This window comes from Elgaria multicarinata, chromosome 9 (genome assembly GCF_023053635.1).
Source record: "Elgaria multicarinata webbii isolate HBS135686 ecotype San Diego chromosome 9, rElgMul1.1.pri, whole genome shotgun sequence".
Taxonomy (NCBI): domain Eukaryota; kingdom Metazoa; phylum Chordata; class Lepidosauria; order Squamata; family Anguidae; genus Elgaria; species Elgaria multicarinata.
The window spans coordinates 90034056-90052977 of NC_086179.1; the positions used below are offsets into that span (position 1 = coordinate 90034056).

General features: G+C 41.3%; 1 protein-coding gene across 1 annotated transcript in view; it reads left to right on the plus strand.

Annotated features, from left to right (window-relative positions):
* The window catches only part of SEMA3A (semaphorin 3A), a 253399-nt gene that overhangs the window by 186368 nt on the left and 48109 nt on the right, over positions 1 to 18922 (plus strand). The window contains exon 7 of the mRNA XM_063134309.1: positions 17668 to 17810. Coding sequence (XP_062990379.1) covers positions 17668 to 17810 — 143 coding nt within the window. The remainder of the gene's footprint in view (positions 1 to 17667; positions 17811 to 18922) is intronic.

Here is an 18922-nt window from a genome sequence, read left to right on the forward strand (position 1 = left end):
ACCTGCTAATATGGTACCATTAAAGAACTGATTGATCAAACACAATAACTGCAAAACTAGGGTGATTTTTCCTTAAACTGTTCCTATTTGATGAATGCCCACAAGGCACTTTGCCCCAAAATTTGCCCTCCAGCTATGTTTCCTTCCATGGGGTTGGAGATGTTTAGAACACTGGTCAGGGAGGGGGGACCTCTAGCTCAGCCTTCCCCAATCTGGTGCCCTCCAGATGTTTTGGACTACAACTTCCAGCATTCCTGATTATTGACCAGACTGCCAAGGGCTTAAGGGAGTTGAAGTCCAAAATATCTGGAGAGCACCATCTTGAGGAAGGCTGAGCTAGGGGTCAGTTTCAAGGGTTAAATTGCTGGCAATGAAAGGCTGAAATACGCTTTCCCCTGATCATTCTAACCTCAGAGCAAGAACATGTAGAAGGGGCTTCTGGGCTTGGTGGTTGTGGTGGTGACTAGGATGATTTTCTTGGGCCTTAGCTAGACCTAAGATTTATCCTGGGATTGTCCCAGGGTCAACCCTGTTCATGTAAATGACACACAGGATATCCCGGGAGCAGGCTGGGACAGCCCTGGGATGATCCCGGGATAAATCTTAGGTCTAGCTAAGGCCTTAGAGTGCTGAAATGTCAGAGTTTGAAGCACAAGGGAACCTGGGACATGCCTGATTATTCTATGGGGGCCTAAGGTACCCCAGAAACTCTATGTCCCAGGGTGGTCTCTTTCCTAGGATGTTGTTGTAAGCATGCTGACTAGCATCCCATGCTAGTTCTACACCACTGCTTTATAACACTATTGAAATGTACTGATAACTGTTGGGGCACATTACACTTTCCCTATTCTGCTTTCATAGTACGCCAATGGAGCCAGTTACCTAGGGAGGTTGTGGGCTCTCCCACACTAGAGGCATTCATGTGACAGCTAGACAACCATCTGTCAGGGATGCTTTGGGATGGATTCCTGCATTGAGCAGGGGGTTGGACTCGATGGCCTTGTAGGCCCCTTCCAACTCTGCTATTCTATGATTCTTTGATTTCCTGCTTTTTATTCCACGTTATCCAAAACACCACAACAAATGTCATTGTGAGGTATGAATATGCAAGAGGAATATAGTGTTACCATGATGGGATCATAATGGTTCGACACAGGTGTAGAACTGGCCAAGGACCTCTGCAACATGGAGTTTCCAGGGTGTTTCATATCCCTACTTGAATACTCAGGTTTCCTGGGAAGCCACAGATCCCAGAGCTCCTTGCTACATTGTGCATACCTTGAATATCAATTTATATCCCAAGGCAGAAAAAATACTTCTTAGGGAAATGTTGCCTGAGTCATAATGCATCAAGCATGATAAGCTGGAGAAATGTGTATTCCGAAGTAAGCAAATATAAACTTTGCCAACAGCACTAATTAGCAGGGAAAGGGAAGGTGTGAATGTGAGAGAGAGTTGGGTATGGCTACTTCTGAATTCCTATCCATGCAGTCATCGCTCACTCTAGTCCTATGCAGGCGATTAGAATGGCATGAGGGGAGAATGGGAAAGTGCTAGCTAGCTCCGCCCCCCTCCTTCACATCTCTGCCACCAGCAGAGTGGCACACAATAAAGGTGTGCTTGGAAGCCTACACACTTGGGAGGTATAAAAATGTAATAAATAAATAACAAATAAATAAATACACAAGTAAAACAGCTTCCCCATGAAGGCTGTCTGCTACAGATGTTTGTTCTTCAAAGCCTTGGGGCCAATGATGAGTATTTGACAGAAGGAACAGAGCCAACTAGCAGGCCCCTCTCTCCTGTCATTGTGTTCATAGGACTAGAGTTAAGAGTGGTTTACAGAACTGCTCAATGCGGTAGTAGCCTTTCTTCCCGGTCTAGTTTTCTCATTGCAGTAGCTTTTTGTACCATTCAAAGCAGGTATCTCCAGCTGTGGTCTGGAGTGGTAGAGTTGGTTCTACCAATTCATTCTGCTACAGGTATGGTCCCAACCTGACAGAAGAAATAGAATTTGGACTGTGCCATTTCGGTAATACTTCAGGCTGCAACTGGGAATACCTTTTGAGAATGTTCATTGATTATTATTATTATTATTATTTTAAAAAAATGTCTTGAACATTTTTTAAATAGAAAATCCATCAGACAGGCTGCACAAAACCTTTCTCCCTGACGTGCTAGTTTACAATATACATTGAACACCCACCTGCAATCTGAAGTGGTTCTGACCATTTGATTGTCTCAGAATATCGATTGACTCTGCTGTATATGTATTTCTTTTATTTATTTACTTATTTATTACATTTCTATACCGCCCAATAGCCGGAGCTCTCTGGGTGGTTCACAAGCTCTCTGGGCCAGGTCTTAGTGAGGTAGACAAGTGTTCAGGTCTTTTTTGTTTTATTTTTAAAAAAAGAATTCTCCAAATGTGTCCCAACAAGTGTGTTTCTGCAGTTTCGTCCCACCTTTGGTTTTATACATGTTGTGCGTGGGGTGGAGAAAGATCTTCCCACATTACAAAAATTCCAATAAGACTTATCAGACAATTAGAATGTTATGGTAAAATCCGAGATGCACCATAGATTATTGGCTCATTTGTCGACCATCTGCTACCCCATAAAGAACAATTAGTGCATCATGCAATGGGATACGGTACAGTTTCATGACTACGATATTGCAGGAAAGCTGGTAATAAAATTCTGGCATGTGTTGGGTGTTTTTATGTGTGTGCGTTTATGAAGCAGCTGTATTTTCATTGGAATAGACCAATCAGAGCTTTTATCTCTTATTGTGCATGCAGTACACTGACTATCAGTTTCAAGAATTTATTTAGAGTTTATTGAAGTTTATTAAAAGTGTTGAACTACCAATTTTATACAGATCTTGTAGAATTCCATTCCATTGAGATATCCATGGCAATATTTCAGATGGAAATCCAGTAAACATTTTTATGCCTGTGGAGGGGGTGCGCAGGGATATCCTTCAGAACGTACTTAATACATGGGGACTTAGAAGTGCAAAAGAAATTAACTAACCATGGAAACACTTAATCAGATGTATAGGCAATCTGTTTTTTCTTAAGAAATTACATGATTCTAGCATATGCTGAGATAACTTATCACTGCACTGGCTAATGTTACAGGGTCCCAAAAGCCACATATTTTGTAAACCGCTCTATAAACAGCACTATTCTTGAGATTTACTGGAGAGAAAAGAAAGAAAACTGTACCTGTATTTCAAGTGTATAACTATGGGGAAAGGCATTTTTGAATCTATGGGCATGTCTATACCTCCGGGTGTTCCAGGAGGGAGGGGGGAGGATCTCGCTATATGCTGATCGCAAGATCCTCCCCCTGCATTCACACGCGGCGTGCAACATCCAGGGAAGAAGGAGGATGTCGCACCCATCTTTTTTTTAAAAAAAAAAAGGCCCGACCCCACTGCCCTCCCCAGCCCCGATGGGCACAGAGCACTTGAAGAGCTCCATGCCCTGGGCCTGGTTCCTTGCTCCTTGCATTTACTCATGAGGAGCCAGGACGAAACCGGGACAGCTGCCCATACCTCCTGCATTCTCAGGACGATCCAGAGACCACGGGAAAAACCGAGAAAAAGGGTATGGCAATATCCCAGGGAAATGGAGAGATCATCCCTCCCTGCTCCCAAGATCCCTTACGCATCATGTGGATGCACAGGGACGATCCCTGGGATATCACCTGGTGTAGACAAGCCCTATGATTCAAGGAAAGAGAACCTCCAGTGAATTTATGCTTAGGTAAGAGTTTCATGTTGTATATAGTTCCATGATTCCTTTTGGATACTTTTTCTTTTTCTTTTTATGCAAATAGGAAGCGGCCTTATATCAGGCAATACTATTTGGCATGGCCAGATCTACACTAAGCAGAATATAACGCTTTGGAAACTGTATATGGAGTCTGTCCTGGGCTCCAACAGTTGTCAATACTGTTATAAACCATTTTCCTTGTGACTTTGGCATGTATGTCACCATCGTGATAGCAAAGGGTGTGTGCTGCAGATAAATGGAGCACCCCTAGAGTGACCCACTGACTGACTCCTTGGTTTAGAAAGGATTGTACCTTGAATATTTTGAATATTTTAAATAATGTGTGTTGCTATATGTGAGCAATTCTGTATTTTGTAAAGGTCTTTGTGCTACAAACATTCATTCATTCATAAACCATTTTAAAGTAGTAGCGTAGATCTTGCTCTAGTATCGTCTTCTCTTCTGGCAGGGACCCTACAAGGTGTCAAGTAGGGGGTCTCTTTTTAACTGTATAGGTCAAGCATTAAACCTGCAGCCTTATGCAACACATGGACTCTACCACTGCCATGATTGCTCCGGTGATATAAATACTAAAAGAACATTATCTTGAAGGGTGGAGGACTGAAAATTTGCCATGAGGATTCCACGCAGGAAATCAGAGTAAGAAAAAGATGAAAGAGGGATTGATCTTATAGAATATACAGCAGGAGATATAACACACTTTAGAGATAAGGGTAAAAAAGACGATTTGGGACCAGACAGATAAGGGGGTCTTCCAAAGCTGGCAAATAAAGCTGTATCATACCGTGAGTTTAAAAGGTTCAAATGAGATCTACTAATATGGGGAGTAAAGGAGAGACAGCACCATCAAATATTAGCCTCCAGGCCTGAAGACTGTCGAAAATTATCTGTATGCATTCTGCATTAGAGCCCAACACATTAGCCAACAATAGCGCTGTCAGAATTATGTACATGATGATTTATTTCCTTGCTTGCACAGCTTGTCTTGATTTTGTAAAGAAAATGTATTTTCAATTACTTTAACAGCAAGATAGATGAGGTGGAAGGATACAATGTGACTACCAATCTTGAGGAATATTTCCATTTATGTAATATAGCCCCTATCTATATTCTGCATACAGCTGTATTTTTCACGCGCACAGAGAATCAAAATGCCGCAATGGGGTTTTCCATCAGAAGTCTTCAACATATTTTTTTTTACCTTTTGGCCCAACATGGGACTCACTTTTATGTATTTTCCATATATTTCCATCGTTTTCATTCTGTTCTTCTCCTCTCTCTCTCTCTCTCTTTATCCTTCGATGTCTAGTCATCTCAGCCCAACTTTATTTCTTTTTAAACAAAATATTAATAATAAATAACTAAACACAGGGCCGCCAATGTTATGATGTTATTCATTTCCATGGTCATCTTCTGCATCACTGGTTGGCGAGGCAATGAAATGCATAGCATTGTGATGTTAGGACTGCCCTGGACAGGTGTTGGCACATATTGAAAAATGGAGGGGGACTTGATAAAAGCGTTCCGTTCTCAGTGGCAGTGTCATCTTTACTGTGAGAATTACTCAGTGCATGTTTACTAAGAAGAAAGCCACGCTGTGTTCAGTGGGTCGTACTCCCAAGTAAGTATGCATAGGAAGGAAAGGAAAGGAACCTCTTGTGCAAAGCACTTGAGTCATTGCTGACTCCTAGAGGGACGCCTGCTTTCGCGGACGTTTTCTTGGCAGACTTTGTAGCGGGGTGGTTTGCTATTGCCTTCCTCAGTCGCGGTTACCTTTCCCCCAGCTAGCTGGGTACTCATTTTACTGACCTTGGAAGGCTGAGTCGACCTGAGCCGGCTGCCTGAGAACCAGCTTCCGCTGGGATCGAACTCAGGCCGTGGGGAGAGTTTCGGCTGCAGTAACTGCCGCTTACCACTCTGCGCCACACAAGGCTCTTTTTCTTTCTTTCTTTTTAGGAAGATAGCCGAAAATGTGTCATTCTGCCCCATGATAAACACACCCTTTAAACAAAAGATCTTGTCTGGTTAAAAATGCAAATCAATTAAAATACACTCGCTTTTTCACATTTAGCTTGCAAATACACTAGTGCTAGCTTCCCAATAATAATGCAGTAGTTCTGCCTCCCCTTTTACACACACACACACACACACACACACACACACTCCACCTTTGCAGAAATAATACTAACCTGTCTTTTGGTTTATGATATGCTGCAAAATCCCTAGAAATGCATATCGGAGTTGATTTTTCAAAGTATGCATTAGTGTAGATGCTTGACAGACTTCAGTGAACTACAGTTGACCTTTAAAGTACAAAGGAGGGAGAGCATTCATGCACTGACAGGAAGATGGACTGTGTGATCAAACAAGCCTATTCCATTTCATTTCTTTTCCCTGTGATTCCAACAACTTTTGCCCCCCGCCCAAATCTGCTCACAAAAAAATATCAACAATATCACATCAGTGATACGCCTATAAATGAGATGCTTCGAGCTAAAATGCTGCGGTTTATTCTTCACGTTTTCTGTTGCTAAATTAAATTGGAAATTACACATTCTATCTACATGAATACCAAACAGGGCTGTCATAATTGATGTGATAACGCTGAATACCAAAAGGGGTAATGAAGAATATTTTTTTATTCTCTGTTCTGCCAACTGTTGTTTCTACGCCTTGATGAATTTTGCGTTATTCCACTAACATGACAGGTTAGTGGGGGCGGGGGGGAAAGAACAATCATTCAACCAGTGGTTATTTCAAATTTTAGTGCATTACAGATTCAATCTTCCTTTAATAGATTTTGTGGCAAGTTTGTCTATGTGAACTGTGAAAGTTAATTATAAGACACACAAAAATATATCCAATGAGACCCCAAAGTTGTGGCTGCCTCTGACTCTACAAAGAAGAAACTAGGGCTGTGCATGGACCCCCTGAAACACTTTGTGGCCTAATCCGGAACTTCCGGATTTGGTCCAAACTGCTTTGGGTCGATCCGACCCTTCCCCACTCCATGGAGTGGAGCGAGATCTGGAGGGGCGGATTGAGATTTTGCCCCTTCCCTACTTACTTGCCTCCGCAGCGGATGGCGAAGGCAGGTAAGTGGGGAAGGGGGGACAAAATGGGGGCCAAATAAGCCCCTCTTCCCCTGCCACCTTACCTGGCTCTGTGACCATCGCCGCACATACTGCGGTGGTGGAGCCAGATAAGCCCTCCCACACACATTTACCTGCCCCCATCGCAGTCTGGCACCAGCTTCAACTGAAGCTAAAGCCTCAGTTGAAGCCGGCCCCAGACTGTGACGGACACAGGTAAGCCCCCCTCCCCTCACCCCTTACCTGGCTCCACTGCCGTTGCTGCACAGACTGCGATGGCAGCAAAGCCAGGTAAGCCCCCTCCCCCCACTTACCTGTGTCCAGAGCTCCGGATGGAGGTGAAACGCTTCGCCTTGATCCGCAGCTCCCCTGACCCGATTCAGCTCCGCCTTTGGCGGAGCCGAATCGGGCCACTCCACTCCCGCTTCTACAACCCAAAATGGAGCAGAGCACAGCCCTAGAAGAAACCAATCAATGTTTAAAATGCCACTCTAAATGAAGAGAGGGATTTGAGAGGTGAGGATAAATGGAAAATGGAGAAGATCATGAGTTTCAGGTAAATGAGTTAAGGCAGGTTTGGAGATGTATCATGTTTGTTTTCTTCAAGACAAATTGTGAACATGGAAGTTGGTTCTTTGTTGGAAATCACATGAGAATCCAATGTGTTGTTCATCACATAGTATCTCATATCCAATTTAACAACAGCGTTCAGAGCTTCTCTTTGGTGAAAGTGGGATCCAAAGTCTACTGTTTTGGAAATGCTGAGAAATTGTCCCTCATTCAAATGATTCATGATAGGAAGAGCTCTGAAGATCATTTGTAAGTTCTTTCATTAGAGCCCCTTTGTTGTCAGTGGATTTATGGCTGGAGATTCCAATACCATGGATGTTTCCAGAATTGGATGCATCTGTCCCCAATTCCATCTCTCTCTAGTACAGGTAAGGAAACTTACAGTATTTCACATTGTTCTTGCATTTTTCTGCTTGATGGAGAGCCCCATGCATGGGGGGGACGGGACCCAAACCCACCTGTAGGTCTGCCTAGGAATAGCATCAGAGGTTGGCATCCTAGAGAACCTGGCAAGACCACAGATGAGCTCCAGAGCACCCTCATTCTCCTAATTGCTGTTACCTGTTCACCTGCCCTTTCCAATCAAGCAGCCACAAGAAAAAGGTGAAAGAACAGTAGCTGGTTCTTGCCTTTGCCCTCTTCTTCTGGGCAGTAATGGGGGATGGAAAGGAAATGGGAAATGGTGACTGTGACAAGGACACAGACACACTCAGGGAGTGGGCCTCCATTGAGGGCATCTTACCCACCCGTCCCAAAGATCTGAAGCCAATGCTGGGACTGTTTCAGACATACAAGTTCAAGAACTGATGATGCAACTACGTCTGGGAATTGAATCCATTGAAAAATATTGTTTGAGTCACCATCAGATAATGTGAAAGCTCTTCCTGTGGTGACTGATCTGGAACAGCCAGTTTACACATACAACACATTATCTCATAGTTATGTGGACTTGCATGTGTGACCTGGTCATGAGGAGGAACTGTGCATCATTTATTTGAGATCAGATCACTTAAATGTAAGTGTGTAAATTCAGATTATTATTTTTTAAGTGTGTTATCTCATCCAAACTTGGTTAGCAGCAGAGATAATTACCTTCTTAAAATTAAACAAGCTATGCAGCTGATATGGAATGTTTTGTGAGAAACCTAATTTACTTGGTGAATTACAGTATAATTTCACTGAACTTCTGTGTTCATTTTTTCTTCATCATATAATTAGTCATTACAGAGAATCAAAACTATTGTCGTCTCCTTAAGAACAAAGGCCTTGGGAACCGATAATTATACTACAGCTCAACAGTTTTCTTCTTCTTTCTTTCTTCTTTTCTGAATATAAAGTGTTGCATTTGTCAATTTTCCAGACAAAGAAGTATCTCCTACCCCCACCTAAGAAAAGTGAAGCACATGGGAAGTCCTACTATAATGACCATTTGGGGCGGGGGGATCCTTACATTGCCTTAGCAAGTAATTTTAGCTAAACCACTAAAATGTATGTCCTCTTAGCCTGCAGTTATATTAGAAAAAAAATGACTGAAACAAAAGGACAAGTATCAAAAATATAGTTTTCTTCCATTTTCCACCTGCCACAATTTCTAATTCAACATCTGGATGTCCACCAGTTGCCCTCCATGTTCTAATGTAAAGAGCACAGCAAGTAACATCACCGTTAGCCCATTGCTCACTTCTGGGGGTGGAGGAATAAACATTACCCGTCAGTGTTAAAGTTACAACACATCAATATCTTTTGGAACATAAATCAACTTACATCTGTTATCGTCCGGAATTGTATGCTATGCCTTTGTTTGGGTACTGACCTTACTGAAGTACTAGAACTATGCCTTGTATGATTTGAAAGCAGGTTTGTTCTTCAGCAATCAATAGATTTAGCTAGAGTTTCAAGTTCAGATTTTCTGAATGAATTATCTAAATGAATTTATCACATTGGCAACAAGCAGACTGTAAAGGGGGACTGAATTCATAGAATCATAGAATAGTAGAGTTGGAAGGGGCCTATAAGGCCATCGAGCCCACCCCCCAACTCAATGCAGGAATTCTGCCTTTTAGCAAATTATTCCCTTAAGAGATGCCCCTTGGTAGACATTCTGGGGAGGGAGGTGACCCTTAGAATCATAGAATCATAGAATAGCAGAGTTGGAAGGGGCCTCCAAGGCCATCGAGTCCAACCCCCTGCTCAATGCAGGAATCCACCCTAAAGCATCCCTGACAGATGGTTGTCTAGCTGTCACATGAATGCCTCCAGTGTGGGAGAGCCCACAACCTCCCTAGGTCACTGGTTCCATTGTTGTACTGCTCTAACAGTCAGGAAGTTTTTCCTGATGTCCAGCTGGAAGCTGGCTTCCTTTAACTTGAGCCCGTTATTCCGTGTCCTGCACTCTGGGAGGATTGAGAAGAGATCCTGGCCCTCCTGTGTGTGACAACCTTTTAAGTATTTGAAGAGTGCTATCATGTCTCCCCGTCAATCTTCTCTTCTCCAGGCTAAACATGCCCAGTTCTTTCAGTCTCTCTTCATAGGGCTTTGTTTCCAGACCCCTGATCATCCTGGTTGCCCTCCACTGAACACGCTCCAGCTTGTCTGCGTCCTTCTTGAATTGTGGAGCCCAGAACTGGACGCAATACTCTAGATGAGGCCTAACCAGGGCCGAATAGAGAGGAACCAGTACCTCATGTGATTTGGAAGCTATACTTCTATTAATGCAGCCCAAAATAGCATTTGCCTTTCTTGCCGCCATATCGCACTGTTGGCTCATATTCAGCTTGTGATCTACAACAATTCCAAGATCCTTCTCGTTTGTAGTATTGCTTAATTCTGTTTGCCTCGTATTGTCAGAATATTTTGCAAACAAATGACAAATTTCTGTGTCATTTATTGTATATTTCACAAATACAGCCTCAATATAATTCATTTGGAAGCAAAATCTTATTTTTTTTCGATGGGTTTTCCTTTTGTTGTTTAGTCACTGTAACTGAATATAAATTCTTAAGGAAGAATTCTATATTGATTTTTTAAAAAAATATCAGAGCTTGAAATGTTTAGAAGTGCTGAGACAAACAAAGCATTTTACTATTAAGAAAATAATGAATCTTAACGCCAACTCCATTAAGGTATGCCACTTGTTTCACTTACATGCCTTTGATCAAGGACATCTTAATTGTGGAGTGCTAATGAAAATTTTGAAGACCTATTAATGGAAGAGGGGCACGCAATGTGGAGTTTATACAGAGTACTGATTGACTTATGACAAATATTTTTCTTTTACATGAATTGAGAAAAGGAGATTGTAAAAAAAAGCATACATTATACTTTCTTTTTTTTTAAAAAAAATGCTTTTCTTTACTTTGATTGTTGTAAACCAAGTTCTATTTTTAGAATTGGCATTGAGATCAGAGGCACAGCTAATGCTGAGAAAGTTTACTATTATGGCTTTATTCTTCTTTGATCATGCTTAATCATGTTTTAGTCTGCTTTTCGTTTTTACGTTTGTTATTTTTAACACACTTCAACACAGATTGGTTGAGAATGGGAAGGGTAAAGTCTTTGTAAACTCTTTAATCCTAAAGCCTTTTCGTTGCGTTTCATTTCTTTCTTTTTGGAACGGCTACAAATTGATTGTTAGGTTACCATATGGGAAGAGGCATGGTGTGCCAAGGTGTAATGTTGTTGACGAAGACTGATGTGGTATTTGAAGGTCAAAGCGGGTTCTTGAACCACATAACCTACCTCCGCTATTTTTGTTATAAATGTATATCACTGGCCAAATCTAGACCCTGAGTCGTATCAATACATTCCTGCCATAGTGACGCTATATCTCTCCTGTGTGTTTATACCCTATAGCACACGCAATGACATCTATTGCAGTGTTTGGGATAATAGAAAGTGGGAAATAATGCTAAAAAAGCAGCATATGGAATGTGTAATGAGCCCCAACAGTTATCATTGCACTACAATATTGATAAAAAGCACCAGTGTAGATCCAGACTTGGACTCTGAATTAGCAGACATACAGGAAGACCACACCAGACAAGTCATTATGGAAAGAGTTTCTAGATAAAACTCTGGAAACTCTGTGATTTCTTATGTAGTGCATCGACCACCATCTTGAATGGTGGGGTAGAATAAGAACAAAAGTCTGGGGTTTCATCTTAAGGGCAAGTTATATTATCTACCTTACTTAGCACAGTTGGCTGCTCCTGGATTCATGGCCAGATTGGGGTTGGATCCCAATACCTGTATCAGTGTAGCTGTGCCCATGAACTGGTATCATAATCCAGATCCTGTGAATCAAGATGAGTGGTCTGCCACAATAGCTACCAGTTCACTGTTCCAGAATTAAGAGGCAAAGGGCCTAATGTGTTTTGCACACCCGTCTTTTAAAACCCATATTTAACTTTATTGGGTTTCTCCAGACATGTTTTCCTAACCAATCTGTTGGAAATAGCTCAAGGACAGAGCACGTGTTTTGCGCAGAGACTATCCCAGTGTCAATCCCTGGCACCTTCAGGAAAGAATGTCACACTTGGGCCACAGCTAGACCTAAGGTTTATCCTGGGATCATCCAGGGTTCGCCCCTGCCTGAGCACTGGATCCCCTGTGTGTCACCTAGATGAACAGGTTTGACCCCTGGATGATCCAGGGATAAACCTTAGGTCTTGCTATGGCCTTGGAGAGACACTGGGTGCTTCAAGATGGGACTTGTATTGTGCTTCACTCATGGACTTTTATAGGGAATCCAGAAGACATCTTCCATTTGTACCATTCCTGTGTTTCCAAACTGCTTCTGCCATCTTTTTTTCTTATCAAAAAAATCCATTGAAGAGCGAAGGATGGAATAGCTTTTGTTATGTTATGTTTTGGGACGATGAGTTTTGTCTTTTTCAGACTTGTGTGTTATATATAATCTACCTGCTATGGCTCAATGGGATTACTTGCAATTGCAACACCTGCGGGAATCTAGTTTTGGTCCTGCTTCTTTTACATCTCTACAGCCTCCAGCACTGTTTGAAACACTTATAACAGCTGAACTGACACGTCGATCCACAACCTCAATATAACAGTAAATAAATATGATACTCACAGTTTAAGACAGGATTTGAATAATGAATTGGAATGTCCTATTTTGCCTAATCAATGGACTGTTGTTCTGGCATCCATAACTGAAGCTTCTATGGACCTTAGGCTATGTCTTATTCAGCACAAAAAAATAATTGTTTTGGGTTTATTGGACTCCACAATGCCTTTTCAATAAGGGTCTGTCTAAATCACACAATTGTGGAAATGTAATACATCTAATGCTTCCTTAGCTCATATGCTTTGGCAATGTCCCATAATCACCCCTTTTTGGGAAGAGGTTAGAATAAGGTTAAACTTCGTATTGAGACAATAATATGAAACAATGTGCATGTCCTTCAAAATTACTGACCAGCTTCATGGAAGTTAACACATGGTCAGTGCAGATAGATCTTCAGGACAGTAAAAAAACTTACATTATCACGTTGGAAAAACAAATGCTCACCTCCCATAATGCAATGGGCTGAAGACCTAATAAGACTATCAACTTTTGAATGGGTGTTATTTAGGATCAATTTGCGAGTGGATAAATACATTGATATCTGGTCTGCTTTTCTTGAAATATATGTATAACTCTCCCCCACTCCTTTTTTTAATGAATGGCACACATGAAAAATGATGGTATTCCTACATATGTAATGTGTTTTTTTCTTTACATGATGTATTTTCTGTTTTGTTTTGTTGATATACACAATAAAAAGGGGGGAAATTAAAAAAATGTTTTGGGATGTTATGTTTTGATTAAAGTTTGGTTTGTTATTTGATTGTTAGCTGCCTTGAGCACTTTTTTGGTCAAAAAGGTGCTACATAAATTAAATAAATAAGGAATAAATAAATTGATAAATATCTGCACAACATCTTTTGATTGGTTGATGTTGTGCAGACTTCTACTGTTACTTTCTACTGTTAGTTTTACCCTACCCTGTGCCTGCTTACCCTACCCTGTACCTGTTTGCATTCTCTTCCCCTCCTTATTGTTTTACTATGATTTTATTAGATTGTAAGCCTATGCGGCAGGGTCTTGCTATTTACTGTTTTACTCTGTACAGCACCATGTACACTGATGGTGCTATATAAATAAATAAATAAATAATAATAATAATAATAATAATAATAATAATAATAAAAGTAGGCTAAGGCTGCATCCTATACACACTTCCCTAGGAGTAAGCCCCATTGTACTCAAATGGGTTTCCTTCTGCGTAGACATGTATGGGATTGCACTGTAAATGAGCTAATGATCTGATGCAGTCTAAGGCAGTTTAAGATGTTCACCTCTCTTTAAATAATATTTATGAAATTAAGCCCAAACTTCCCCAAATATCATTCATTTGAACTTAAAATATCTGGATCACTTCTTTTGAAAAGAAGATCAATGCTTCCTTTCTTGGGTGATTATTTTGACATATATTATTGCTCGAATGCAATGTGGAAAAAAATCATAGAATATTGGTAGAACTTTAAGAAATGGTTGGAGTATTCGAAGTTTTCCCCCCAGTTCTCTTCATTCTAATACAGTCATCACAATCATAAAAATGGACTAGTGTGCACTGTTGAGTTACTTCCAATGCAATGCAATGCATGGGTGTTTATAAACGCATGTATGTGGACCTATCCTTCAGCTTTGTTTACTTATTTCTTGTACTATACAAAGCAATTGGAAAGCTATAGTGAACAGAAACAAAATGATCAAAAGCACGGATGGCTAACCAACTGACATGAAAACATTCCTTTATTGATTTAAAATATATTGATTTGCCCAGGTGGCTAAACAATCTGAAAGCTCACGCAGTAAGAAATTGCAATGTTGCAGAGCAAAAGCGGTTTCAAAAAGCATCCTAAAGAAATGCTTGGTCACTCTGATCTAGCTAAGGATGTACTCCCGCCCGCTTGGGAAATTTAGCTAGCCTTCTCAAAACCTTTTTGGTTTCCCTTGAAACCATTCAGCAGAGGAAGAACCTTCAAATTTGATATGAATTTCACTTTAGGAGAAATTCCAAGATAGAGAAATCTGCAGTGAATTCAAACGAGTTCAGATTTCCATGAACCTGACCTGTGGATTCTGCTGCAGAGTGACTTTTTCCAAAGTCTTCTCTAGATGAGTGATTTTATTGCAGGCTTGAGATTGACCACTCAAGGAAGTTTGCAGGTCCATTACATGACATTGTTAATGTCCATGAAGTGTCCTGCGCTATCCCGCCATAATCTTACTTTTTAAAAAAGACCGGAGATAATGCGGTATTTAAAGTGGTTGCTAGGATATCATGGGTTTCCCCAGTGTGTATAATTCTGCCAGTAGATGGCACTGTTTCCTTAAATACAATGGAGACTTGCTGAAAAGGGAAGTATTCAATTCAAAATCACGTGATCACCTGTAAAGAAGCACTTTGGGGAAGAATTTGCGCTAATGCACACTTGTGCACCTTTCATATGCATCCATACATGCCAATGTAGAACTCCCCCTATCTATTCCTCCAAAGTCTGCTGCTGATTATTATTATTATTATTTATTTATATAGCACCATCAGTGTACATGGTGCTGATTTTACTAGGGTGACCATATGAAAAGGAGGACAGGGCTCCTGTATCTTTAACAGTTGTATTGAAAAGGGAATTTCAGCAGATATCATTTGTATATATGGGGAACTTGATGAAATTTCCTCTTCATCACCACAGTTAAAGCTGCAGATGCCCTGCCGTCTTTTAAATCTGGTCACTCTTGTATAGCTCCTGCCGCTTTAACTGTGGTGATGAAGAGGGAATTTCACCAGGTTCTCCATACATACAAATGACACCTGCTGAAATTCCCTTTTCTATGCAACTGTCAAAGTTACAGGAGCCCTGTCCTCCTTTTCATATGGTCACCCTAAAATTTTACTGACACTCTTTTTGGATTCCCTCAGAATTTCGGAGAAGTTTTGCTTAAATAGGAATCCACCTCCACCCCCTCAAATTCTTTTCCATTTTGGCTTGAGGTACAATTTCAATAGCAACTCAAAATCAAGCAAAGCAAATCCATATATAAAAGGAATGTCGTTGTGCACTGCAGCGCTCACCTGGGTGCCACTGAATTTGTTGGTTGAGTCTTTTAGTATGGGTATGGACCCACATTCCCAACTGGAGCCATTAGCTGTTTTGTGCAACTTCTCTTGCAAGGAAAGGTGGAGCCAGGGACCACATCCTACTTAACAGTGCAATCCTCAACATATCTATTCAGAACCGAGTTCACTGGTATAGATTTGTAAACTAAAGGTGCAATCCTATGCATGTTTAGACAGAAAGAAGTCCTACAACTTCCAGCATGCCCCAGAAGTCATGCTTTCTGTGGCATGCTGGGAGTTATAGGAGTTTTTAACATGCAGAGGATTGCGCCTTAAGTGATTTTTCTCAGTTTGCTTCTCTTCTGTATGTTTTACGATTAAATTGGTATCTTCTAAACCATCCTTCTCCAACCTGGTGCCCTCCAAATGTGTTGGACTATCTCCCATAATTCCCAGCTAGCCCAGCCATTTTGGCTAGGAATTGTGGGAGTTGCCGTTCAACACATCTGGTGGGCACCAGGTTGGGAAAGGCTCTAACTAATTTGGCTGTCTCTTTTGTTTTGTTAATAAAAATTATGAGACCATCCCAAGTTTTGTTTGTAAGTTCCATGATCAAAAATTGTCTGTGTGTCTGTGTATGTTATAAAGTTCCAGGGTGTTTATAGTCATAGTAGCCCCCAGCAAAAGCTACGTTTGAACATGTTTGGCTTAGTAAAAATTTGTTTTCTTGTGAACTTTTCTTGTGCACCTGTGTCTTTACTGCTTAAGTCACAGGCAAACTCTACTCAGATTTGGAATTGGGTCAGCAATTAGTGAAGATCAAACTCTTTCCCCCTTTCTTTTATTTTAAAAAAGCTTTCCCCCTGCCCCACAAGGTTTATAAATTGACTCACAATGTTAGCAGTTCTTTATCATATTCCTTCAAGTGCCCTACAAAATGCCACTTTTGTTTTTTTGGTCCAAGTCATGGACACTAATTACAGCTCAAACAGATCTATGCAAACACCACCAAAGAGTGATATTTAGGCTTCAGGAAACTACGTACAAGCCCTAGAAAGCTCCAAAGCGTTTGGGGTAGAAGAGCTTTGAACACTGTTAGGAACATTCTCAACACAAATGACTTTAAGCTTATGCAAAGGCTCTTTATATCAGCTCTATTAACCACTTTTCCTTTGCTGTAATCTATCCAACAATACTAAGGCCATTACAGCCAGGCCAGGCCCAGCCTGGGCATGGTGACGTGGTTGTGGGTGGCAGGCAAACGAGGCGAGGCGTGGCGATTGGTTGCCTCCATGCTGTGCCTGGCACGGGCGGAGTGGACAATCCTTTATAAGGCAGATCGCCCTCCCCCCCGGCTTCCTCTTCTCAACGTGGCTCCCTCCCTCCCTGTAGACAGTGTGGGTTTGCTGGTTGCCCTTCGGGGGGCCAAGTATGAATTTTTTACTTTCAATCTCTTTATGATTGGGAGTTGTTGTTGTTGTTATTTTTTTTGCCTCCTTCACACTGTAAGACAGCAGGGGAGTATTAATTAAGTTAATTTGGCTTTGTTTGGTCACATGTACGGGCATCGGGAACAAGGTTGGATTTTGTGAGCCCTATTTAGGGGCACCATTGAGGTGATTGGTAATATCTGAGGCCCATGTCTGGGAGTCCTGCCACACCAAATGATGGGATAAGGGTTACCTTTGAGGCCAACCTTACTCACTTACTCAGAGTTTTGCAACATGAATGGGAGTGACATCGGAAGATCTCCCTACCCCAAAAGGGGAATCGGGATTGGTGGTGGCTTACATGCACCACCCATCTGGATACGATGGGCTCGTCAAATCCCTATACGGCCTATAAGTGGCCTAGTTAGGATGCCTGTTTAGGCCTCCATCACCCATTATGGATTATTTTTAATTTTTTTGAACTGCCCAGAGAGCTCCGGCTATTGGGCGGTATATAAATGTAATAAATAAATAAATATGCTCAACTTAATAAATGTGGCCCTATTTTAAATCTAACATTGTTGTCTCGTCTCGTTATTTCGCCTTCCACTTCCGCAATAATTCACACTGGTTTTTTTCCCCCCCAGATCCTAGATTTATTAGTTCTCATCTAATCCCAGAAAGTGACAACCCAGAAGATGACAAGATCTATTTTTTCTTCCGTGAAAATGCAATTGATGGGGAGCATTCTGGAAAAGCCACCCATGCCAGAATAGGGCAGATCTGTAAGGTAAAAATTGTGACTGAATGATGTGGGAATGAATATGCTTGTGATAATCTCCTCAACACTTTGCTAGCATATTTGATATATGTATTGGGACCAAATATTGGATATTCTGTGGCATTTGAAGTCCATAGTTTAGGTAATTGGGAACGAGCTATGGCAAGCCTAAGAGTGTTTGGTTCTGGGTTGTTTTAACTAACTTTGGTTAGAACAAACCACAGTTCCCCATAACAAGTTTGGATATAATGTGGATCTGAAGTTTGTTCCAAAATGGAAGCAGAATCTTTCAGTCTCCTCCTCTCATGGCAAAATAAGAGAAGGGGAAGAAATACATGAGCCTGAGATACGCTGAGATGAACTGAGTCTATGATTACAAATTCATGCAAAAATAGCAAGTATATACTCTTCCCCCTCTTATTCTTATATTCAGCTCTTCCTTTTGGAAGCTGGAGGTGAAGACAGATGTCACATTGATAGAGCAGCGGGGCTGTTTTGGAAATGCTCTCATTGTCTTTGGATTCAGATATACCTTCCCTAGTTAGTGGAAAGATCTGAAGAAAGTGGCAGCAGAACTAGCTGTCAAAAAGGTTGATTGACTGGAGCCAGTCACAAATTCTTCTCCCCAGAGCAGCTTTCCACAAAGAGTCACAAATGCAGTGACATTACATACTGCCACTTCTGATTCCCAGCTAAGTATGGCCATGTCTGGAGCAAGATCATTAAGAACAATGTCGGTCCGCTTTGAATTGGGAACTCAGAGTGTCACTACAGCTTTGTTGTGTCTGGAACCACTTGGCTGAAGCAGTGTTCTAATCATTGTTTTGTATGTTGTAAATTAATCCAAAAGCCGCAGTAGGGTAATACTGTAAATTAAGACCAACTAAGGTGTCACAAAATAGTGAGCAAGCTTTAAAGGTCTCCAACGCTATTATTCAGGATGGATGTTAAGCAAAATGTGTAGGGGGGCGGGTAACAGTTGCTTAACATCAAGCCTGAATAAGTGTTTTGGAGAGCCTGAAAATGTCCGATGTAGTGACAATTTAGTGGGTCTTAATAAACATATTGCGCAACTGTAGACATGGAAGGAGAGGTTTCCAGTTGGCCAACACTGCTACCTA